The following is a 26,155-nucleotide window of genomic DNA, read 5'->3' on the forward strand; positions in this document are numbered from 1 at the left end:
TTTACATTACAATGTGACGTACAGACCTAGCAAACTTCCGGTGAATTTACTAAATTACTCACGATAAACGTAAACAAAAAACATAACAATTATTTTAAGAATTATAGATACAGAACTCCTTTATGCAATCGCTATGTCCAATTTTAAAATAGCTTTTCGGCAAAAGCACATTTTGCAATATTCTGAGTAGATAGCTCGCCATCACGGGCTAGCTATTTTGACACCCACCAAGTTTGGCACTCACCAAACTCAGATTTACTATAAGAAAAATTGGATTACCTTTGCTGTTCTTCGTCAGAATGCACTCCCAGGACTTCTACTTCAATAACAAATGTTGGTTTGGTTCAAAATAATCCATAGTTATGTTCAAATATCCTCTGTTTTGTTCGTGCGTTCAAGACACTATCCGAAGGGTAACGAAGGGTGACGCGCCGGCGCGTATCGTGACAAAAAAATTCTAAATATTCCATTCCCGTACTTCGAAGCATGTCAAACGCTGTTTAAAATCAACTTTTATGCTATTTTTCTCGTAAAAAAGCGATAATATTCCGACCGGGAAACCCTGTTTTCGTTCAAAGACTAAAAATCTAAAATGGACTCTTCTCTTGCACGCGAGCGCCAGTCTCATTGTTCTCTGATCGACCACTTACCAAATGCGCTACTGTTTTTCAGCCATGGCCTGCAAAGTCATCATTCAACGTTCTGCCACCTTCTGAGAGCCTATGGGAGCCGTAGGAAGTGTCACGTTACAGCAGAGATCCTCAGTTTTCAATAAAGAGAGTGTAGAAGGCCAAGAAATGGTCAGAGAGGGCACTTCCTGTAAGGAATCTTCTCAGGTTTTTGCCTGCCATATGAGTTCTGTTATACTCACAGACACCATTCAAACAGTTTTAGAAACTTTAGGGTGTTTTCTATCCAAATCAAACAATTATATGCATATTCTAGTTTCTGGGCATTAGTAATAACCAGATTAAATCGGGTACGTTTTTTATCCGGCCGTGCAAATACTGCCCCCTACCCTAGAGATGATAACACATTAGATCTGGCATAAGATAATACAAAGAAAAAAACACGCATTTTCAATTTATTTTTGTTCCATCATCTTTGAAATGCAAGAGAAAGGCCAATATATGACTTAGGAATCTAGGCGCAATTTAGGTTTTGGCCACTAGATGGCAGCATTGTATGTGCACCATTTTAGACTGATCTAATGAACCATTGCATTTCTGTTCAAAATGTTGTATCAAGTCTGCCCAATTTTCAAGTTCATAACTGTGCACTCTCTTCAAAGAATAGCATGGTATTCTTTCACTGTAATAGCTACTGTAAACTGGACAGTGCAGTTAGATTAACAAGAATTGAAGCTTTCTGCCCATATCAGATATGTCTATGTCCTGGGAAATGTTCTTGTACGTACAACCTCATGCTAATCCCAATAGCGCATGTTAGCTCAACCGTCCCACGGGGGGCACACCGATCATGTAGAGGTTAACCCCATAGAGATAGAGATATGCTGGTGGCATGCTACGACACCGACATGCATTTCTTTATGTCAGATGTCTACTTCGTCTGCTATGCAGATATCGACGAACAGAAGGAGTGTAATTCATACATTTCGATCCAAATATTTTGTATAAAGATAAGCATTATATTGTTAGATTATAGGAGTAACTCTGGTAGGCCTGAAGCAGTCCTCCTCACCTCAAGGTCAACTGTCAGAGTCAGTTGCAGCACTGGGGTGCACCGCCTTCATATCACAGGCCTGCTGTAGCTAAAGCTTAATAATAGCCACACCATACCAAACCTTCACAAACGTTTCTAAACTTTATTACGGTGATATCAAAAGTAAATCAAGCCATTGTTTATAGGGAAAATATGAGCAGAAGAGCGAATGTAAACCAGGGAAAAAAACTCACTACCCTCCCCTCAAGCTCTTTAAGGGGAGGGGGGGTTTCCTGTTTACAAAAATATGTATCCTTCCGTCCAGAAGAGATGACAATCCGCAAGTTTCATTCCACCAATAATGCTACAGTCTTCTTTTGGACTTGTGAATATTCTGTCGAGAGTCGAGACCTTAATGGCACCGAAGAACCCCCCCCCAACTAACAGTGTCTCGCCCTGTAAAGAGATGCCCTCCTCGTAATTAGATTAATTTGCCATTAACGTCCATTTCGGGAGTTATAACTGAAGCTTGCAGTTCGACTTCAACAATGGTACGTTTTTTTCCTACAATTTTACAAGTGGTCAAAGTGGTCTGACTGTAGCTTGAAGCTCTAACTGATTTTTAAAAATGTTGCTTCCTACACTGTTAGTTATTTTATCATTTTTAAACAGTCTCTGATAGTAGGCTACAGACTTTGTAATCCTGAACACTGCAGGTAACAATGGCTACATTATTATCCTCTGAATAATGTGACATGCAGCAGCAGATACAAATGTATCAAAAACCCAAATTCCTTTACATTTTATGATCTGGCCCCAGATGAGAGCTGTTACTAGGATTCCATTGGAGGAGAGATGTGAGACAGCACTCTGATGGTATTTACACTGTAAACACAACTGTATGTCCATGGTCATTAGGACAGGAATGACTTTGAATACATGTGCAGGATGTAACGTTTTATAAATTGATTAATACTATATAGATCAGGAGCTGATTCTTGACCTCTTGAAGGGAAATGGTGGTAGATATAGTGATATATAGTGACCGTTTGCTCGGTTGTGTCATTCCCCTCGTGAGCTCATGATGGACTTTCAGATGATAGCCCACTATTAAGATTCACTCTGGACCATGACCTGGTTCCCAGAGCCTAAACACAGCATGGGTGTTTTGACATGCAATAACACAGCTGAGTGAACACACAATCTGTTTCTGCTTAGATGGGTTTTTAATAGAGTAATGCTGAGACTCAATTTAAAATTAATGCCAAACAAAAACCAATGGTTGCAAAGTAATCAAACCAAACAACTCAAAGTAGGATTACACAAGGATTATGTTATATCTAGCCTAGCTGTAGAAGAACGCACATCTGCACAGTTTCACATTGTACATCACTCTGTCCTTTAATGACATGTGCCACTCATTCTGACAACCCATTCCTCCGTAAAGCAGCACACTGTCGTAAACCATAACAACGTACAGTATGACGAACAGCACGTCGTACCATACATAACATTTCCCCCCCCTTTCCAAAACCAGGGACTGGTACCATATATAAAATGTCCATAGGGCAAGAACCTAGAGTGATACCTATAAGAAATAAACATTAAACGGAAGGACTCTCCAAACTAGCCAGTTCAGTCCATTAACCTGGAGGTTGACTAAAACACCTACCGGAGCCTAAGAATGAAAAGAGGTTAAGTAGTCCCCCAGATTAGCAGGGCGAGTTCGTGCCCGCATAGGCCTTTCTTCAACCGCCACCGCTTGTGGCTCTGGCCCTTGGGGAGCCCACAGAGGCTGGGGCTCGGGTGGTAGTGGTGGGGGAGGTCCATCCGGTGGCGTCTCTGGCCTGGATGTCTGTTCTGTGTGCATTTGTATTCCTTGAGGGCCAGGGACTTTTCTGAGGCGGCTGGCGTGCCAGCGTGATCCATTGCTCAACATGAATGTGGCGGGCCCCAGTTGTCGACTGACCTGCAGGGGTTCCGACCAGAATGAGGCCATTTTGTTGCACCGCTGAGGCCGTCGGGCTCGGACCCAGTCAGACATTTGGATGATCGACTTCTTCACCCTGTGTGCCTTGTCAAAACGCTGTTTCATTGCTCTTTGGTGCCTGGTCAATGCCTGCTTTTCTTGGGTGCACCTAGTCACCGGTTCTGCAACTCTCTGTGTTCTGAGTCTGTCCAGTGGCAGTTCCATCTCACGACCTAGCATGAGGGATGCCGGGGAGACCTGTGTTGTTGTGTGTTTGCTTGCTCTGTATTGCATTAGCGTTTGATTCAAAGCAGTTTGGAACGTGTACCCCTGGACCAGGTGCGCTCTGATGCCGGTCTTCAGCGTTTGGTTGAAGCGTTCCACCCCTCCGTTAGCTTGTGGGTTGTAGTAGGCCGTGCGGATGTGTTTGATTCCCTTGTTGCTGAGATATGAGGAGAACTCGGCAGAGATTAGCTGGGGCCCATTGTCTGTGGTAAGGGTGAGGGGTAGGCCCCACCTTGTGAACAGGCTGTCTAGGATGTCCACGATGGCCTGTGCTGTGACAGTTCCGACAGGAACCACTTCTGGCCACTTAGAGTGGAGGTCATACACCACCATGAGGAAGTGCTGATGGTGAGGGACTGCGTGTCCATGGATCTCGCCACAGATGTCCAGTTGGATGTGCTCCCAGGGGCGGGACGGCCATGCGAGAGGCTGCAGGGGGGGTGTGGCGGACTGTCCTGTTTTCCCACTGAGGAGGCATGCAGCACAATCCCTGACCAGGGCTTCAATGTCGTGGTCGATGCCTGGCCACCACACAAGGTCTCGACATCGCTGTTTGACCTTCACTATGCCCAAGTGCCCCTCGTGCGCCATGGATAGAACACACGCACGCAGACCACTTGGGACCACAGTGCAAAACCCTCAAGAGACACAGACTTCTTCCCAGCAAGAAAGTTCGTGCTTCACCCTGGCGAAAGTCGCTAGCTCTTCCGGCACGTGTGCTGGCCATATGTAGGTGCGCAGGGTAGACAGTGTGGGATCCTGTTCCGATGCTTGCTTCAGCTCCTCCAGTGAGACGACTGACTGAAGAGGAGCGTAAAGCATTTGTACAAGCTCTGTTTCGTTGTCGTCTGGCAAGACGGTCGGAGTAGGAGCGTCAAAGGAGCGTGAGAGGAGGTCTGCCACCACGTTATCCCTCCCCGGAGTGAACTTCAGCTGACGGTCGTTCTGTCTGAGGCGGTCGGCCCACCTGTGCAGCCGAAGTGGCTTGTGGCCAGTTCCTGATGCTGACAGTAGCGTTGTGAGGGACTGGTGGTCGGTTCGGAGCGTGAACAGACGGCCATATAGGTAGAGCTGCCACCTTTCGCACGCCCAGACACAGGCCATTGCTTCTCGTTCGCCCACAGAGTACCGTTGTTCTGTGGGGCTCAGGGCCCTTGAGGCGAAGGCGACGGGCCTCTCAATGCCATTCTGCGGCTGTGAGAGGACAGCTCCTAGTGCTCCAGCTGAGGCGTCACATGTGCCAATGGTGGGGCAGACGGGGTCAAAGTGAGCCAAGACTGGGGCTGTGGTGAGTTGGCTCTTCAGTGAGTGGACCGCGTCTGAGCAGGCTGCCGTCCAGGCCCATGGCTCATCCTTCTTGAGGAGCTGGCGAAGGGGCGCTGTGGTCTGGGAGTAGTGGGGCAGAAACCGGAGGTATTAAGCTGTCATGCCCAAGAATGAGGCCACCTGAGAGGCTGAGGTCGGTTCCGGGATCCTGTGGACGGCTTCAATGTTCGACATGAGTGGGGCAATGCATTTGGCCGACAGGCGGAACCCCACAAACTTGACGGCTGGAGCTGCAAAGGTGCACTTTCCACCGTTAAGGGTCAGGTTGTTCTGCAGTAGAGTGCTGAATACACTGTGGAGTCGATAATCATGGATGTGGAGGTCAGGGCAATGGACCACGATGTCATCCAGATAGACCGCCACCCCAGGTATTCCAGCGAGGATGGTGCTCATCACCTTCTGGAAGCAGCTGGGGGCGGAGCTAAGTCCAAAAGGCATGCGTGTATATCTGAACACACCAGCATGTGTGACAAAGGCCGTGAGGTCTCTGCTAGCTGCATGGAGGGGTACCTGAAGATAACCCTGATGAAGGTCAAGCTTCGTGAAGATCGTGGAGCCATGGAATTGTGCGGTCAGCGTACTTATCCGGGACAACGGCCTTGTTCACAGCACGGAGATCCACGCAGGTCCGGATTCCACCTGACTTTTTGTTTTTGAATGACCAAGTTTGAAATCCAGGGGGCAGCGTTGACTGGCTCAATGATGCCTGCATCCAACTGTGCCTGGAGATCTTTTGTGACGTCATCACGCAGTGCAAAGGGAATGCGCCGCAGGGGCTGCATGACTGGGGTCACTTCCGGATTCACTAGGGGCCTGTGAGTAAAGGCTGTGAGGCAGCCCAGTCCATCAAACAGAGTTGGCCAGTTCTGTTGCCATGTGCAGGTAACCTGGTGGATAGCTGACCCACTGTCATCTCTCAGCGTGAATCTCAAGCCTGTGAAGAGGTCGAGGCCCAAGAGGTTGGCACCCCGCTTTGCAACATGAAATGTGAATGATGGCAGATGCTTGGAGGGTGCCTACAATGTCTATCTTGGATCTACCGTACCCACACAGGGCAGTGGAGGGCTGTTGGAGTGGTAGGTGACTGAAAAACCTGTAGTAAGTGGCAAGGTTGAGCAATGACACCACAGCGCCAGTATCCAGCAGCAAAGGCAAACCCACCTCACCCAGCTGCACAGTGCATGTCCTGAATGACCCATGGTTGGTGGAGACAGTTTGGATTTCCGTGCGTTCATGTTGAGAGTGAGATGAAACTAAGGGCCTGTGCTGGGTGGAGCTAGTAGCTGGGGCAGAACGACACACTTTCGCAAAGTGATTGTATTTTGAACAGTTCTTGCATATTTTCCCATGGGCTGGGCAGTTTGAAGCCCTTGAATTGTGAGAGCTAGCCCCACAGTTGTCACAGCTACTTCTGTATGTTTGTCTGTGTGCCTGCTGCACGGGCATGCCGGTGTCTGTGTCCATGCAGCTATCGACGTGGGAGGCCATGCGCAGCGTGTGATCATTGTAGTGCGCCTGCTCGGGCTGAAGCTGCTGTGTGAGAATGGCTGGGGGCCGAGTGTATGCTGCAGATCTGTCTGTTAGCATAGTAGAGCATTCTAACGCCACTTCAACCTGGAGTGCTATTTTAATAGCTCCATCTAGTTGTAAATTATCCGATTCCAAAAGCAGTTTTTCCCTTGTCTTTTCACATAGCGTCCCCTCTATCAACTGATCCCTGATGATCTCATCCTGAAGTGTCCCGTAGTTACAAGAGCTAGCCAAATCCCTCAGATTAGCCACGTAGCTTTGAATGGACTCACCCGGCCGTTGGTGTCTCTTCCGTAGCCGGTAGCGTCGGAGGAGCACTCGCTCTTTCCCGGCGAAGTGGTTCTGTAGGAGGCTGACTGCAGCAATGAATGTAGGAGCCATTCCAAGCGCTCTGAAAATCCTCTGTCCCTCTGTACCGAGGCAGTGACGGAGCAGTGCTGTCCTCCGCTTGTCGGAGATTGTAGAAAAGTCCATAGCTTCGGGATAAGTGTTAAAGCTTTCGAGCCAGTTATTCCACGGGACTGGAGGTTCGCCAGGCACGGCGAGGAATGGTGCTGCCGGTGGTAAACTGAATTCAGCATCTTCGTCGCCAATGTTATATCTAGCCTAGCTGTAGACGAACGCACATCTGCACAGTTTCACATTGTACATCACTCTGTCCTTTAATGACATGTGCCACTCATCCTGACAACCCATTCCTCCGTAAAGGAGCACACTGTCGTAAACCATAACGTACAGTATGACGTACAGCACGTCGTACCATACATAACAGATTACTTTTAACAATTTCCACAGAACATTAAAAAGTTTGGTAACAGGATGACGTTTGTGCTGTTTGTGCTGCACTGTTCTTCAAGTAAATGTGTTATTAGTGTTTAAAAAAAAAAAAGAGTCTCGACATCGCTCTGTTACTGTGGAGATGCCCAAGTCCAAACTGCCCCTGAAGTTAGGGAATAATATGATGGTATTATCAGTGACATCATACAGGACGTGAGCTTTCAATGAGAGGAAATGCATGAGTTTTCACAACTCCTGGGGCACAAGGACATACCTAGAAACTAGCAGGAGACTGGAGCAGTGGAATTAACACTTCACATTAGTTTCAGCTCTAATCAATTTCCACTGGATTATTGTGATTTGTCAGTCTGAGTTTAATAACTTGTCCTCACTCCTCAATTTTCGGGGTTACTTGTTTTTTTCTACTTTTACTGACTCTCTGTTTCTCTATTCTATTTAGATGAAATCTTTTCAACAATTCTCTCTTTCTCTTTCTGTAGTTTCTGTCTCGCTCCCCCTCTCTCAAAATCCCCTGAATCTGTTCCTAATTTTCTCTCCTAAACCACTCCCATTCCTTTTTCCCACCACATTCTCCATCCTGATGTAAGGCCATCTCCCTCTGGAACTTCCTATGACATCCATCTGTTCTCAGAGAGTTGTTAGTGTGTGTCTGTGTGTGTGTATGTGTGTGTGTCTGTGTCTGTGTCTGTGTCTGTGTCTGTGTGTGTGTGTGTGTGTGTGTGTGTGTGTGTGTGTGTGTGTCTGTGTGTGTCTGTGTGTGTGTGTGTGTGTGTGTGTGTGTGTGTGTGTGTGTGTGTGTGTGTGTGTGTGTGTGTGTGTGTGTGTGTGTGTGTGTGTGTGTGTGTGTGTGTGTGTGTGTGTGTCTGGGTCGACTCTTGGGCTTACATCGTTCTGTTGGTTTATAGGACTCAGACACAAGCAGCTGTACAGAGAGCCAGTCCCAGGCAGAGTCTGATCAGCAAGTTCTAGCTACACCCATGGTGAGTATACACACACACACACACACACACACACACACACACACACACACACACACACACACACACACACACACACACACACACACACACACACACACACACACACACACACACACACACACACACACACACACACACACACCAGTGGAGGCTGCTAAGGGGAGGACGGCTCATAATAATAGCTGGAACTGAGCAAATGGAATGACATCAAGCACATGGAAACCATGTGTTTGATGTATTAGATACCATTCCACCTATTCCACTCCAGCCATTACCACGAACCCGTCCTCCCCAATAAGGTGCCACCAACCTCCTGTGACACACACACACACTCTCTATTTTGTTAAAGCTCACAGCACTACTCCAGGACCCTACCTCACTCTCTCTTTCCCCACAGAGGCCACCACTCAACCTGATAGAGACTGGAGGTGGCATGAAGGTACAGACGACCACACCTCACCTGGTTGGCCTGGGCAGTGGCCGGCTCAGTGTTGCCATCACACTTATGCCCCTAAATGAAGGTATGCACACTATACACACTATACACACTATACACACACACACACACACACACACACACACACACACACACACACACACACACACACACACACACACACACACACACACACACACACACACACACACACACACACACAAAGAAATAACCTAGATGCATTTATTTAAATAAAGTCCAATTGATTTCTAGAGAACACAAACACAGTTCTGTAGACTTTCTGTATTTCCAAAAAGGGAGGCACTGAACTGCAAGTACTCTGGTGTGAGTGTGTCTCTTGGCTGCTAAGACCCAGGATGATTTGACTTAGCAATGCAGTGTGAATGCCATAATATCAGTGCATAGTCACATGCCTTTTAAATGAACCAGTGCTAAATGTTGAGGGGTTATGACCAGCACTACTGTATGCATGAAGTCAGATGCACAACTGAACGCATTCAACCAAAATGTGTCTTCCCGCATTTAACCCAACCCCTCTACAGCACATTTTTCCACCTTGCCGGCTCTGGGATTCCAACCAGTGACCTTTTGGTTACTGGCCCAACGCTCTTAACCGCTAGGCTACCTGCCGTGTGTTGATGTTTCATATGGGGTGCTATGTGCTACAGAGACAGTAGCTTTCAATGACGAGACTTTTCTGTGTTTCAGGTGTGACCCGAATTGGCCGAGAGGATGCGTCCGTACCTCAAGACATCACTATTGAGGGCCTGGGTATAGAGGCAGAGCATTGTCGTATTATAAACAGAGGAGGAGTCATCACCCTTCACCCTTCCGGAAACCTGTGCTCACTTGATGGAGTCCATGTCTCAAAGCCAACATTGCTGACACAAGGTAACACACTTGTAATACACACACTCACATATGCACATGCATGCATACCCACACACACACTTGTCATCAACATACACACGTATTAAATGGTTCATATGCAAACATACAGATGCATACAAGTATCAGATTGAGGTGAAGTAGAAAATATTTTCAACTCCTCTGGTCTTGTCTGAGGATGTAATCTCCTGTAGTGTTAGGACAACAAACTGTGAGAATTAATGATTTCTTGTCGCCGGTCAGTTACCCATCAGGCCAGGCTGTTGACATACAGTAGGCCCGCCCTATTGAGATTGGGTGAGGTGCTTAGTGGGGTGAGACTTCCCAAATGCTGTAACTCTGACTCTCCCTAGGAGTAATACTGGACCTATCATACCCACTCCTCCTCCACTCTTCAAATCAAATCAAATCCAATTGTATTGATCACATACACATATTTAGCAGATGTTATTGCAGGTGTTGCAAAATGCTTGTGTTCCTAGCTCCAACACTGCAATAATATCTAACAATACACAACAATATACACACAAATCTAAAAGTAAAAGAATGGAATTAAGAAATGTACAAATATTAGGACGAGCAATGTCAGAGTCCAATGTATACATCTATATATTCTCACTGGGATCTCCCTAGTCTGTGTGGGACCAGTGTTTACAGTAGAAGGGGTAGTAGTCAATATAGTTTCTGTGCTCGCAGTTCCTAGACACACAAACACACAGATGCTTCTCAGCAAAGATACTAAGCATGGTACAGTACGTGTCTGGTATTCACGCCCCTCCTTCACACGCAGTGTATGAAATAACATTACACATCGACTTGATCACCACTCATCATCTCTGCATCATTGGCGTGTAAGAGAGAAAATTGTTTGGTGTGTTTAATATTGTGTGTGTGTGTGTGTGTGTGTGTGTGTGTGTGTGTGTGTGTGTGTGCACGCGCGGTCGCACACAAGAGTCTGTGTGAGTCAGTGTGTGTGTTGAGAGAGATTTTCAACAAGGACTAAAGAGCAGCATCTGGAAGTAATCAGCAGCCCCTCCCCATGATGTAACAGCAGTTGTGAGTGTGATGGAGAGCAGAGCCTGAAGGGTTTCAGCAGTGGGCGAGGCCCCTGCCTTCCACTGCCTAACTTTCACTTGTACAAATACACCCCAAACACACACACATACACACTATCCCACGGTCCGCACTCTGAGAGATGACAGTCGTAAATTTGTTAGTTCATCAGTCACTGTCACTGCTTCTTTGTATCTGTTTAATTTGAGTTATTTAATAATAATTATTATATTATTATAATGTTAGCCATATGTATTAGTGTTTGTAGTGTTACCAGGACCATTGTAGTAGTTCTACCTGGTTTCTGTCGTTTTTAATGCCCTAGGGGAAACATACAGTGGTCTACATTATTTAGGTATGAAATAAACAAGGAAAAAGCACTGATTGGAGACTTGAGTGATGTGCATAATGTGCTGATGATTTTGTTTTAGACATTGCTCTTTGGACCGCTTTCTCAGCTTGGGTCGATTAGGGACAGTTCTAAATGTACTGTGGGAAAGGGGGGGGGGGGGCAAAATAGGGGAGGGGTTGTATAAAAAAATATGTTTTGCTTTGGGGAGGGTTGTGTGTTTTTTTTATTGGGCACAAGGGAGGGTAGTGCAATTTTTCCCTGGTTTACATTCGTGATAGTGAAGGTTGTACTATATAATTTCTTCCATCCTAGCCAAATTGCCTCATCTGCTTGCTGGCACTTCCCCTATATCAAGGTGTTTTGGTACTTCCCTTATGCACTACGCTTTTCCCTGCTAACTTTTATTATACCACAGGTCAGTATAGTCTACCAGTCTGTCTATCCTGTCCTCTATCCACCATTCATAGTGTCAATAGAGGTCAATAATAATGGAGTCTTTTTTGTAGGCACGAACTCCACTATGGTTCGCTATACAAAGCTTATGGGGGAAATTAATGGCGTTTTGTAGGGTTTTGTATCGTCTGTGGCAAACGCAGGTTTAGGAGATCTTATACATTTTGTTGTATGAGATAATCTTAATCAGCTAACGTCACTTTTTGTTAATTTTGAAGAATTTGTAATAATAAAAACATACATTACAGAAAGGCTTCATAATTCATAAAGGTCATGTTAATAATTGCATTATTGTTTTCAAGTGAGTAAAAAAGTATACTCTGGGCTGCAGGGTAAATGTCATTTGAATAATGGCGCAAAAGCATTTAGATCAGTTGCGGGTCTACTCTCGACAGTTTATAAGGTCTAGAAAGACACAGTCTGGCTGTTTTTTTAAGGATGATACTGAGATGTGCTGTCTGTTGCAGATCATCATTCTCCCAAGTCGTCCAATAATATTGTGGCCACGTGTGCACCTGACATGACCAGTTAGTCAGGAAAGTTTAAAGCGCACTCTGCCTCTCCAAATCTGAGCGGCTATTCCTCACGTACCTACAACCTAACCTATACAGCCTAAATATTTGTCATTTAACTTTTAAAAGGTATTACATTTTATATATGGCATAAACACAACCAGACACGATGTTTTAATCTGATTAGGCCACTTCAAAAATCTCCTGTAGGCATGCGCACATTCATCCTATTTATAATTCCACCATTCTCAAAATGGCTTTACATTAGGTTAACATCCAACCCTTTTATGCGAGTAAAGTAGTCCTACATGTCGGATAAAACATGTCACGACATCATGGGAAAGCATGCCATTTATTAGGCTATATTAAATAAATTATGATTAACTTCACAGGGAGTGAATGTGCACGGTGATGAGTTTGATGCTCCTTTCAATAACGAGGGTTTTATTCTGGTGACATGATGATCAATGCTTGGCTGGCATTTGACAAATAAAAATAATCTCACACTTTTGTCCATAATAAATCCTCATCATGTAGCATATACCCGCACTGTATCTGCGAGCTGTTGGCTAGAGCCACTAGAGCGCATGTGCCAATAGGTTACCAGACGGTGCATATTAGCATATTAGCTATATATTTTTTGTGACAAAACCATCAGCAGGCCTAGAGTTAAAAATACGATGGAACCCATTTAACATTTTTTTTCGGTGCATGGGAATTTAACCGGATTTTTTATGTGCTCTAAGTATTTACACACAATGGAAATAAATCCCCGACTTTATTGTGCAATCCTGGTCACTTTTACAAATATTTGTACTGAGTGTATATACTGTATGTATTTTTTACTGACAAATAAAAACATTCAGTTAATCAATCCAAACTGTGCACCTTCCGTTTGATGAATGGAAAGAGACCTCTGTTGCAAAACAACAGAAAGTTCAACGACATTAGGAGATTGTCAATCCAAGCCTTTGATTCTGGGTAGGCCTACAAGGTAGGAAGAGATGTATTTTTTGGCAAAGTCGATATCCACGTTTGTAAACTCGAACTGCCTAGTTAAAAAAGGTTACATTTAAAAAAAAATGTGACTGTCCCTTAGGGTTGGGGTTACAGCATCCCCCGTCACCCGCCCCCTTCTCCCCCGTCCCACCAAAGCCCCCTCCTCTCCCCAATTTGGCGCGTCTGCGACCACCCAAATCAGCCAACCAGACTTGAGAATGGGGAGGAGGAGTGTCTGAGGACTCGTCAAGGTAGCAGAGGGAAGCGCCTCTGTCCCTTTGTCATGCTAATCCAAGGCAGAGGAGTTCCGTCCATCACCAACGCTCAACAGTTTGAATGGAACAGCACACAAAGGTTAGTTGTCGTCCTCGAAACAAAAACATCTCAGACGTTTTCAAAAGTTGCTCCAGAAAAGATGCGTGTCTGTTTCACCATTCTCCCTCCTCATCTTGCAGGATAATAACTTTTTTAACCCGTCAGTAATCTTTCGCGAACTCCAGTTTGGATTCATTGTTCAATTGTAGGCTATACATGGTTTTCTTTGGTTATGTCCAGTTTGTCAAAGAGTTGCGCGCAAAATAGTCAATTTTCTTATTTTATTTTAAAGCCATTGAAATACTCGAAGTGCATTTTAGTATAGACTCAGTAGTAGGATATGCCGCACACCTTTTAGGGGACTGTTTAAACTTTAGCGGGTTTAAATGGGCTCGTGAGTGGCGTAAGGCACTGCATCTCAGTGCTAGAGGCGTCACTGGTTCGATTCCAGGCTGTATCACAATCCGGCCGTGATTGGGAGTCCCATCAGGTTGCGCACAATTGGCCCTGCGACGTCAGGGGTAGGCCGTCATTGTAAATCAGAATTTGTTCTTAACTGACTTGCCTAGTTAAACAAAGAATAAATAAAAATAGTGCTGTATGGCCAAGAGTGCGCTTTTCTTAATCATTTTCATATGGTTGCATCGTTTCGCCGAAGTGGTTTGATACTCCTTGCAAGTTTCCCCGAAGTGGTTTGGTACTCATTGCACGTTTCCCCGAAGTGGGTTGGTACTCCTTGGGGAAAAATAAACAAGTGATTGGGAGGTAGCATAGATGGATGCAGAGGTCGAGAGGCCTGCGCATTGGTCCCTAATCAGAAGTCGAGCAGCCTGTTGGTCCCGAATCAGAAGTTGAGCTGCCTGTACATTGGTCCTTCATTTTTACATCTTTGCTCCAAAAGAACCATGTCATTAGTGGTCATTATGTGGTTACTTAATTAGACAAAAAGGGATAGGCTATTATTCTCAGAAGGGGCTGTGAGAGGGGAATTCCCTGAGCCCTGGGTGTTTGATTATCTGAGGTACCACACTGCCATTCTCTGTAGTAGACAGATTATTAATAGAGGATTAAAATGTTTTATTAGAACAACTTATTACAGGTCTTATCAGTTAGTAATATACAGCCTACTATATCATTTCACAAAGTAGCCGTAGTTCCAGTGGAAGGCTAGTCATATAACACACACACACACTGAGTAGAACCCAAATGTGTAGGAGGACTCTGAATTGGGTTTCCCCAATGGTGTGTATAAAAAAAATTCCTCTGTCTGGTTTTTGCTCTGCCTTGCTGCCCTGCTGTCTGTGTGATGCTTTAACCCCCCCCCCCCCCCCCCCACTTCTCATATGAGGGAAAGCTGTTTCAGGTGGCCAGAGCAGGGTGAACTAACTCATGCTGATGGATTGTATGTAGCTGACTGTGTAAAAGGATACCCCACTTCCTGAAGAACCATCAGCGTGGCGGAGCAGGAAACCTTGGATTATCAGACCCAGAAGACTCCGACCCTGAAGTGTGTGTGTGTGTGTGTGTGTGTGTGTGTGTGTGTGTGTGTGTGTGTGTGTGTGTGTGTGTGTGTGTGTGTGTGTGTGTGTGTGTGTGTGTGTGTGTGTGTGTGTGTGTGTGTGTGTGTGTGTGTGTGTGTGTGTGTGTGTGTGTGTTTGGGGGAAGGGAGTTGTGCATCTCTGTCATAGCCCCAGTCTCAGAGAGTAAATATTGCTGAAATCATCACAGTGTCTCAGTGTAGAAGACAGCCCGGCTCAATGACAGATACAAGAGAAATGGCTTATTGATTCAGGGACACAGCAGCAGCCTTCTCAGTCATCAATTCTTTGTCCACAAAAGTGAGGAGAATTTTGTTTCCATCTCAGATACCATTAATGCTGGAGGCTGAATCTGTTTTCCTACTCTGTAAGGTTTCCTCATTTAGCTCCTCGGCTCCAGACAGTACGGTTTAGAGAACAGAGGGTATCTGTAATGTGCTCCTTATGCTGCCTGGACTGAGGCATCGTGACAATGTCTTACACTACTGCCCTCTGCATTAAACAATGTGTTTTACTTGGACATTGATGTAATTGGAGAAAACTCAGTAAAGCCCTTTACTCCAAGGTAGAAACATTCTGTTGTGTGTGTGTGTGTGTGTGTGTGTGTATGGCTGTGTTCAAAATACTCTACAAAGCGCTCTGTTGAATGTGTGTGTATTTGTGAGAGAGTCAGTTCTGACTGTTGTTTATCCAGGATTCACACTCTGTCTGGGTAAATCCTACTTCTTCCGCTTTAACCACCCTGAGGAGGCCAGACGTATGAAGAGCATGCAGCCCCAGAAGAGTCTTGTTGCCACTATGGGCTACAGCTCAGGTAGGGACTGATCTCTCTCTCTCGCACAACCCTGAAGACTACACTCTTACCGCTATTTCTCTACATTTCCCAATCCTACTGCTATTCTTCCCTGTTTATCCCTTTTTCCCCTGCATGAGGAACCTGCAGAAGTGCCAAGGTGTCACTGTGATGGCTGTGTGGTAAGGAAGTGGTTCTCAGAGTTCAGAATGTATTCGTTCTCTCTATCTATCTGTCTCTTTGTCTGCTGGGGGCAAGGGTCATGCTCTGGCTCTGCTTGGCTCCACTCTGCTTTACTCAAGTCTGACGGTTATACTCTTCAGCTAAGCGAGTATGTACACAGCCAAAGTCCTTGGGTCAAACTGCCCATGTAAGGTATAAATAAATGGAAGTCCACCACATTCTCCCCTGTCCGGTGTGAGTTTATCCGCTGAGAGAACAAATGACAGCATGTCAGCACAGATAAACAGAGCCTGAGGTCAGCCAGCCCAGGTGGTCTCAGAGCAGAAACCCTGCACTGCATGCTGGGCCGCGGGTGCCGGGTCGGTGGGAGGAAGGGGCGTGCTGACAGAGGGGATTCCTCAGGGTCCAGGCTCTCCCTCAGTGCCAGAAAGTACAAAGGCATTCCGGCCCGTCTCACTCCGCCAGCATTCTTCCATTTTTAGAAGAAGCTTTCCTTAACCACGGACTGTGTTTGTTTTGGGCCCAGAACCGTCTGAAGGACGTTCTTCGCTGGTTTCTCCCTCCTTAGTCAGCATACTACATGGGCTGATCACTGTTTGGTTATTAGATCCCACTCAGGCTGGTTGCCTCAGTCTCTTTCAGCTTATAGGCGTTAGGCTTGAGGGTGTGTATAGGGTGTGTTTTACTGTGCTCCAAGACAGCATCATATATACACATTAATGAGAGTTTGGTTTCTATGCATCTGATGTTTCCACAGACTGTGTAAAGACTGAGCACAGCAATGGCGGCTCAGTAGATGGCACCATGATGAGAGGCTCCCGATCGAAGGCGGAGCTGCAGGACCTGATGGAGACTCTGCAGCGCAGGAAGAGTGCTCTAGAGGCTAGCCTGAGGGCCAGCACAGAATCTACCCGTACCTACCTCAGCCTGCCCCCTCCTAGCCCCCTGTCCCCCACGCCCCCCAGGAGTGCCGAGCGCCCCCCCTCCTCCAGAGGCCTCCCCTACATAACCAGTAGTAGCACGCCCCCCTCCCCTCGCCAGGGTGAGCGTCCTCTCAGCCCCAAACCACCATACACCCGCTCACGCCACCAATCACAGGACAGCCTGCTCCTCTCTAGCTCCTCTGACGGGCATCGCCCAAATGTAGCCAGTTCTCTCCTGTCCATGTGGAATGGTTCCTCTTCCTATGGGGATCCTGCACCCCGTCCTCCTCAGGGCCACAGTGGGGCGGCCAGCATGCCCTCCAGCCCTCGTCTAGGCCGCAGGTTCTATGCCCAGGGCCGGAACGGGGACAATGGTATGGACCCTGCACCACGTCAGAGGAAGTACTCTACAGGGTCACTCAACGGCCTGGGCTCTACCCACAGCCGCTCTCTACCCCGCCTCCACCGGTCGTCAGACTCTGCAGCCCTGTCCCTGCCCCCACGCCGCTCCATGGGCTCCCACAGAGGGGAGAAGGGTTCTGTGTCCCTGTCCTCCAAAATGAGGCGCAGCCTGTCTCCTCTGGAGCGGCCGCCAGACGTAACAGTGCTAGCAACAGCCAGCATACCGGGTACTCCCCGCAGGGCCAGCCTGGCCTCTCTGGCCTCTCTGGGCTGTGAACTGGAGCACGGGGGCCTGCGGGGTTCCTCACCCTGCCTGGACCTGGGCCTGGGGGAGAGGAGGCAGTCCTTTGGGAAGGGTGGGCTGGGGCTGAGATCAAGAAGAGGCAGCATCAGCTCTCTGAATGGGAAGGAGGAGCTTACAGACTATCACAAGCACCAGAGAGACGAGAGGCTCAGAGAACAGGAGGTGCAGAGACTGGTGAGATAAACACAGCCTTAGATCAATCATTTTACTTGTTGTCTAATGCACTCTATTCATTATTATTAAACCTTTTTTATTATTATGTTATTATTATTATTATCCTGCCTTTATTCTTCAGTCTAGACTCTAGAGTCTACTACTCTAGCAGGCTCTGATTGTGTGACTTCGACACCTGGTTTCATTCTGCTAGTTCGTCTGGTCCCGTCTCTTTACTAGGGACTGTTATGAATACATGAAAGTGCTTATAGTGCTTTGATTTCAGCTTTTATTTCTTGAGAAGGCTAATTGGATGTTCTGGCTAGTTGTCATCATGTTTCATTGACTGAACTCACTCTCACACTCCTGCTGTAAAGAGATGGAACACACGGAGCGATGCGCCATGAACCAGTTGGTCAGACAGTTGGTCAGACAGTTGGTCAGACTGTTGGTCAGACAGTTGGTCAGACTGTTGGTCAGACAGTTGGTCAGACTGTTGGTCAGACTGTTGGTCAGACTGGTGGTCAGACTGTTGGTCAGACTGTTGGTCAGACTGTTGGTCAGACTGTTGGTCAGACAGTTGGTCAGACTGTTGGTCAGACTGTTGGTCAGACTGGTGGTCAGACTGTTGGTCAGACTGGTGGTCAGACTGGTGGTCAGACTGTTGGTCAGACTGTTGGTCAGACTGGTGGTCAGACAGTTGGTCAGACTGGTGGTCAGACTGGTGGTCAGACTGTTGGTCAGACTGTTGGTCAGACAGTTGGTCAGACTGTTGGTCAGACTGTTGGTCAGACTGGTGGTCAGACTGGTGGTCAGACTGGTGGTCAGACTGTTGGTCAGACAGTTGGTCAGACTGTTGGTCAGACTGTTGGTCAGACTGGTGGTCAGACTGTTGGTCAGACTGGTGGTCAGACTGTTGGTCAGACTGTTGGTCAGACTGGTGGTCAGACAGTTGGTCAGACTGGTTAAGACTCATTTGAACTTTGTGCTCCTCGGAAAATCACTGGATTACATTTGAAATGTAGTTTCTCTGGTTTTATTGTGTTTCTATGGGTAGTTTATAGGTTGTTTGATCGGGCTTTTGGGTGATGACATGATCCCATTGTGTTGAAAAAATACTCTGTAAATAGATGAAAATACCCATCTATGAAACAATTGGATCCCAATAGCACAGTCTGAGTCTAATGAATAGTATATTGGCAATAATATGTGACTGTGTTAACCACTGGTCCTCTTCCTGTAATGTGTGACAGTGTTAACCACTGGTTTTCTTCCTGTAATGTGGAACTGTGTTAACCACTGGTTTTCTTCCTGTAATGTGTGACTGTGTTAACCGCTGGTCCTCTTCCTGTAATGTGTGACTGTGTTAACCGCTGGTCCTCTTCCTGTAATGTGTGACTGTGTTAACCACTGGTTTTCTTCCTGTAATGTGGAACTGTGTTAACCACTGGTTTTCTTCCTGTAATGTGTGACTGTGTTAACCGCTGGTCCTCTTCCTGTAATGTGTGACTGTGTTAACTGCTGGTCCTCTTCCTGTAATGTGTGACTGTGTTAACCACTGGTTTTCTTCCTGTAATTTGTGACTGTGTTAACCACTGGTCATCTTAATGTAATGTGTGACTGTGTTAACCGCTGGTCCGCTTCCTGTAATGTGTGACTGTGTTAACCGCTGGTCCTCTTCCTGTAATGTGTGACTGTGTTAACCACTGGTTTTCTTCCTGTAATGTGTGACTGTGCTAACAACTGGTCCTCTCCCTGTAATGTGTGACTGTGTTAACCACTGGTCCTCTTCCTGTAATGTGGAACTGTGTTAACCACTGGTTTTCTTCCTGTAATGTGTGACTGTGTTAACCACTGGTCATCTTAATGTAATGTGTGACAGTGTTAAAAACTGGTCCTCTTCCTGTAATGTGTGACTGTGTTAACCGCTGGTCCTCTTCCTGTAATGTGTGACTGTGTTAACCACTGGTTTTCTTCCTGTAATGTGTGACTGTGCTAACAACTGGTCCTCTCCCTGTAATGTGTGACTGTGTTAACCACTGGTTTTCTTCCTATAATGTGTGACTGTTTTAACCACTGGTCCTCTTCCTGTAATGTGGAACTGTGTTAACCACTGGTTTTCTTCCTGTAATGTGTGACTGTGTTAACCACTGATCATCTTAATGTAATGTGTGACAGTGTTAACAACTGGTCCTCTTCCTGTAATGTGTGACTGTGTTAACCACTGGTCATCTTAATGTAAAGTGTGACTGTGTTAACCACTGGTCATCTTAATGTAATGTGTGACTGTGTTAACCACTGGTCCTCTCCCTGTAATGTGTGACTGTGTTAACCACTGGTCATCTTAATGTAATGTGTGACTGTGTTAACCACTGGTCATCTTAATGTAATGTGTGACTGTGTTAACCACTGGTCATCTTAATGTAATGTGTGACTGTGTTAACCGCTGGTCCTCTCCCTGTAATGTGTGACTGTGTTAACCACTGGTCCTCTCCCTGTAATGTGTGACTGTGTTAACCGCTGGTCCTCTTAATGTAATGTGTGACTGTGTTAACCACTGGTCCTCTCCCTGTAATGTGTGACTGTGTTAACCACTGGTCCTCTTCCTGTAATGTATGACTGTGTTAACCACTGGTTATCTTAATGCAATGTGTGACTGTGTTAACCACTGGTCCTCTCCCTGTAATGTGTGACTGTGTTAACCGCTGGTCCTCTTAATGTAATGTGTGACTGTGTTAACCACTGGTCCTCTCCCTGTAATGTGTGACTGTGTTAACCACTGGTCCTCTTCCTGTAATGTATGACTGTGTTAACCACTGGTCATCTTAATGTAATGTGTGACTGTGTTAACCACTTGTTATCTTAATGCAATGTGTGACTGTGTTAACCACTGGTCCTCTCCCTGTAATGTGTGACTGTGTTAACCACTGGTCATCTTAATGTAATGTGTGACTGTGTTAACCACTGGTCCTCTTCCTGTAATGTGTGACTGTGCTAACCACTGGCCATCTTCCTGTAATGTGTGACTGTGTTAACCACTGGTCATCTTAATGTAATGTGTGACTGTGTTAACCACTGGTTTTCTTCCTGTAATGTGGAACTGTGTTAACCACTGGTCCTCTCCCTGTAATGTGTGACTGTATTAACCGCTGGTCATCTTAATGTAATGTGTGACTGTTTTAACCACTGGTCCTCTTCCTGTAATGTGTGACTGTGTTAACCACTGGTTTTTGTTCCTATAATGTGTGACTGTGTTAACCACTGGTCATCTTAATGTAATGTGTGACTGTGTTAACCACTGGTCCTCTCCCTGTAATGTGTGACTGTGTTAACCACAAGTTTTCTTCCTATAATGTGTGACTGTTTTAACCACTGGTTTTCTTCCTGTAATGTGTGACTGTGCTAACTGATGTTCCTCTTCCTGTAATGTGTGACTGTGTTAACCACTGGTCATCTTAATGTAATGTGTGACTGTGTTAACCGCTGTTCCTCTTCCTGTAATGTGTGACTGTGTTAACCACTGGTTTTCTTCCTGTAATGTGTGACTGTGCTAACAACTGGTCCTCTCCCTGTAATGTGTGACTGTGTTAACCACTGGTATTCTTCCTATAATGTGTGACTGTTTTAACCACTGGTCCTCTTCCTGTAATGTGGAACTGTGTTAACCACTGGTTTTCTTCCTGTAATGTGTGACTGTGTTAACCACTGGTCATCTTAATGTAATGTGTGACAGTGTTAACAACTGGTCCTCTTCCTGTAATGTGTGACTGTGTTAACCGCTGGTCCTCTTCCTGTAATGTGTGACTGTGTTAACCACTGGTTTTCTTCCTGTAATGTGTGACTGTGCTAACAACTGGTCCTCTCCCTGTAATGTGTGACTGTGTTAACCACTGGTTTTCTTCCTATAATGTGTGACTGTTTTAACCACTGGTTTTCTTCCTGTAATGTGTGACTGTGTTAACCGCTGGTCCTCTTCCTGTAATGTGTGACTGTGTTAACCACTGGTCATCTTAATGTAATGTGTGACTGTGTTAACCGCTGGTCCTCTTCCTGTAATGTGTGACTGTGTTAACCACTGGTCATCTTAATGTAATGTGTGACTGTGTTAACCACTGGTCCTCTCCCCGTAATGTGTGACTGTGTTAACCACTGGTCATCTTCCTGTAATGTGTGACTGTGTTAACCACTGGTCCTCTTCCTGTAATGTGTGACTGTGCTAACCACTGGTCCTCTTCCTGTAATGTGTGACTGTGCTAACCACTGGTCATCTTCCTGTAATGTGTGACTGTGTTAACCACTGGTCATCTTAATGTAATGTGTGACTGTGTTAACCACTGGTCCTCTCCCTGTAATGTGTGACTGTGTTAACCACTGGTAATCTTCCTGTAATGTGTAACTGTGTTAACCTCTGGTTTTCTTCCTGTAATGTGTGACTGTGTTAACCGCTGGTTTTCTTCCTGTAATGTGGAACTGTGTTAACCACTGGTTTTCTTCCTGTAATGTGTGACTGTGTTAACCACTGATCATCTTAATGTAATGTGTGACAGTGTTAACAACTGGTCCTCTTCCTGTAATGTGTGACTGTGTTAACCACTGGTCATCTTAATGTAAAGTGTGACTGTGTTAACCACTGGTCATCTTAATGTAATGTGTGACTGTGTTAACCACTGGTCCTCTCCCTGTAATGTGTGACTGTGTTAACCACTGGTCATCTTAATGTAATGTGTGACTGTGTTAACCACTGGTCATCTTAATGTAATGTGTGACTGTGTTAACCACTGGTCATCTTAATGTAATGTGTGACTGTGTTAACCGCTGGTCCTCTCCCTGTAATGTGTGACTGTGTTAACCACTGGTCCTCTCCCTGTAATGTGTGACTGTGTTAACCGCTGGTCCTCTTAATGTAATGTGTGACTGTGTTAACCACTGGTCCTCTCCCTGTAATGTGTGACTGTGTTAACCACTGGTCCTCTTCCTGTAATGTATGACTGTGTTAACCACTGGTTATCTTAATGCAATGTGTGACTGTGTTAACCACTGGTCCTCTCCCTGTAATGTGTGACTGTGTTAACCGCTGGTCCTCTTAATGTAATGTGTGACTGTGTTAACCACTGGTCCTCTCCCTGTAATGTGTGACTGTGTTAACCACTGGTCCTCTTCCTGTAATGTATGACTGTGTTAACCACTGGTCATCTTAATGTAATGTGTGACTGTGTTAACCACTTGTTATCTTAATGCAATGTGTGACTGTGTTAACCACTGGTCCTCTCCCTGTAATGTGTGACTGTGTTAACCACTGGTCATCTTAATGTAATGTGTGACTGTGTTAACCACTGGTCCTCTTCCTGTAATGTGTGACTGTGCTAACCACTGGCCATCTTCCTGTAATGTGTGACTGTGTTAACCACTGGTCATCTTAATGTAATGTGTGACTGTGTTAACCACTGGTTTTCTTCCTGTAATGTGGAACTGTGTTAACCACTGGTCCTCTCCCTGTAATGTGTGACTGTATTAACCGCTGGTCATCTTAATGTAATGTGTGACTGTTTTAACCACTGGTCCTCTTCCTGTAATGTGTGACTGTGTTAACCACTGGTTTTTGTTCCTATAATGTGTGACTGTGTTAACCACTGGTCATCTTAATGTAATGTGTGACTGTGTTAACCACTGGTCCTCTCCCTGTAATGTGTGACTGTGTTAACCACAAGTTTTCTTCCTATAATGTGTGACTGTTTTAACCACTGGTTTTCTTCCTGTAATGTGTGACTGTGCTAACTGATGTTCCTCTTCCTGTAATGTGTGACTGTGTTAACCACTGGTCATCTTAATGTAATGTGTGACTGTGTTAACAACTGGTCCTCTTCCTGTAATGTGTGACTGTGTTAACCGCTGGTCCTCTTCCTGTAATGTGTGACTGTGCTAACCACTGGTCCTCTTCCTGTAATGTGTGACTGTGCTAACCACTGGTCATCTTCCTGTAATGTGTGACTGTGTTAACCACTGGTCATCTTAATGTAATGTGTGACTGTGTTAACCACTGGTCCTCTCCCTGTAATGTGTGACTGTGTTAACCACTGGTAATCTTCCTGTAATGTGTAACTGTGTTAACCTCTGGTTTTCTTCCTGTAATGTGTGACTGTGTTAACCGCTGGTTTTCTTCCTGTAATGTGTGACTGTGTTGACCACTGGTTTTCTTCCTGAAATGTGTGACTGTGTTAACCACTGGTTTTCTTCCTGTAATGTGTGACTGTGTTAACCGCTGGTTTTCTTCCTGTAATGTGGAACTGTGTTAACCACTGGTCCTCTCCCTGTAAAGTGTGACTGTATTAACCACTGGTCCTCTCCCTGTAATGTGTGACTGTGTTAACCACTGGTTTTCTTCCTATAATGTGTGACTGTTTTAACCACTGGTTTTCTCCCTGTAATGTGTGACTGTGTTAACCGATGTTCCTCTTCCTGTAATGTGTGACTGTGTTAACCACTGGTCATCTTAATGTAATGTGTGACTGTGTTAACCGCTGGTCCTCTTCCTGTAATGTGTGACTGTGTTAACCACTGGTTTTCTTCCTGTGATGTGTGACTGTGCTAACAACTGGTCCTCTCCCTGTAATGTGTGACTGTGTTAACCACTGGTATTCTTCCTATAATGTGTGACTGTTTTAACCACTGGTCCTCTTCCTGTAATGTGGAACTGTGTTAACCACTGGTTTTCTTCCTGTAATGTGTGACTGTGTTAACCACTGGTCATCTTAATGTAATGTGTGACAGTGTTAACAACTGGTCCTCTTCCTGTAATGTGTGACTGTGTTAACCGCTGGTCCTCTTCCTGTAATGTGTGACTGTGTTAACCACTGGTTTTCTTCCTGTAATGTGTGACTGTGCTAACAACTGGTCCTCTCCCTGTAATGTGTGACTGTGTTAACCACTGGTGTTCTTCCTATAATGTGTGACTGTTTTAACCACTGGTTTTCTTCCTGTAATGTGTGACTGTGTTAACCGCTGGTCCTCTTCCTGTAATGTGTGACTGTGTTAACCACTGGTCATCTTAATGTAATGTGTGACAGTGTTAACAACTGGTTCCTCTTCCTGTAATGTGTGACTGTGTTAACCACTGGTCATCTTAATGTAATGTGTGACTGTGTTAACCACTGGTCCTCTCCCCGTAATGTGTGACTGTGTTAACCACTGGTCATCTTCCTGTAATGTGTGACTGTGTTAACCACTGGTGTTCTTCCTATAATGTGTGACTGTTTTAACCACTGGTTTTCTTCCTGTAATGTGTGACTGTGTTAACCGCTGGTCCTCTTCCTGTAATGTGTGACTGTGTTAACCACTGGTCATCTTAATGTAATGTGTGACTGTGTTAACCACTGGTCATCTTCCTGTAATGTGTGACTGTGTTAACCACTGGTCATCTTAATGTAATGTGTGACTGTGTTAACCACTGGTCCTCTCCCTGTAATGTGTGACTGTATTAACCACTGGTCATCTTCCTGTAATGTGGAACTGTGTTAACCTCTGGTTTTCTTCCTGTAATGTGTGACTGTGTTAACCACTGGTTTTCTTCCTGTAATGTGTGACTGTGTTAACCACTGGTTTTCTTCCTGAAATGTGTGACTGTGTTAACCACTGGTTTTCTTCCTGTAATGTGTGACTGTGTTAACCGCTGGTCCTCTTCCTGTAATGTGTGACTGTGTTAACCACTGGTCATCTTAATGTAATGTGTGACTGTGTTAACCACTGGTTTTCTTCCTGTAATGTGGAACTGTGTTAACCACTGGTCCTCTCCCTGTAATGTGTGACTGTATTAACCACTGGTCCTCTCCCTGTAATGTGTGACTGTGTTAACCACTGGTTTTCTTCCTATAATGTGTGACTGTTTTAACCACTGGTTTTCTTCCTGTAATGTGTGACTGTGTTAACTGCTGGTACTCTTCCTGTAATGTGTGACTGTGTTAACCACTGGTCATCTTAATGTAATGTGTGACTGTGTTAACCGCTGGTCCTCTTCCTGTAATGTGTGACTGTGCTAACCACTGGTCATCTTAATGTAATGTGTGACTGTGTTAACCACTGGTCCTCTCCCTGTAATGTGTGACTGTGTTAACCACTGGTCATCTTAATGTAATGTGTGACTGTGTTAACCACTGGTCATCTTAATGTAATGTGTGACTGTGTTAACCGCTGGTCCTCTCCCTGTAATGTGTGACTGTGTTAACCACTGGTCCTCTCCCTGTAATGTGTGACTGTGTTAACCGCTGGTTCTCTTCCTTTAATGTG

General features: G+C 45.5%; 1 protein-coding gene across 4 annotated transcripts in view; it reads left to right on the forward strand.

Annotated features, from left to right (window-relative positions):
- Positions 1–1,972: 1,972 nt before the first annotated feature.
- LOC106563572 (pleckstrin homology-like domain family B member 2) overlaps positions 1,973–26,155 on the forward strand; it is a 52,775-nt gene continuing 28,592 nt past the window's right edge. For 3 of the 4 annotated variants that reach the window (XM_014129271.3, XM_014129273.3, XM_014129272.3), the window contains exons 1-6: positions 1,973–2,213; positions 8,476–8,550; positions 8,948–9,071; positions 9,716–9,898; positions 15,812–15,931; positions 16,851–17,896. In XM_014129271.3, coding sequence (XP_013984746.1) covers positions 2,211–2,213; positions 8,476–8,550; positions 8,948–9,071; positions 9,716–9,898; positions 15,812–15,931; positions 16,851–17,896 — 1,551 coding nt within the window. In that variant the 5' untranslated portion in view covers positions 1,973–2,210. Of the gene's footprint in view, positions 2,214–8,475; positions 8,551–8,947; positions 9,072–9,715; positions 9,899–13,450; positions 13,619–15,811; positions 15,932–16,850; positions 17,897–26,155 lie in introns of those variants that run through there. The other variant, XM_014129278.3, reaches the window with a different exon arrangement.

The sequence above is a fragment of the Salmo salar genome, chromosome 11 (genome assembly GCF_965601325.2).
Source record: "Salmo salar chromosome 11, fSalSal1, whole genome shotgun sequence".
Classification (NCBI taxonomy): domain Eukaryota; kingdom Metazoa; phylum Chordata; class Actinopteri; order Salmoniformes; family Salmonidae; genus Salmo; species Salmo salar.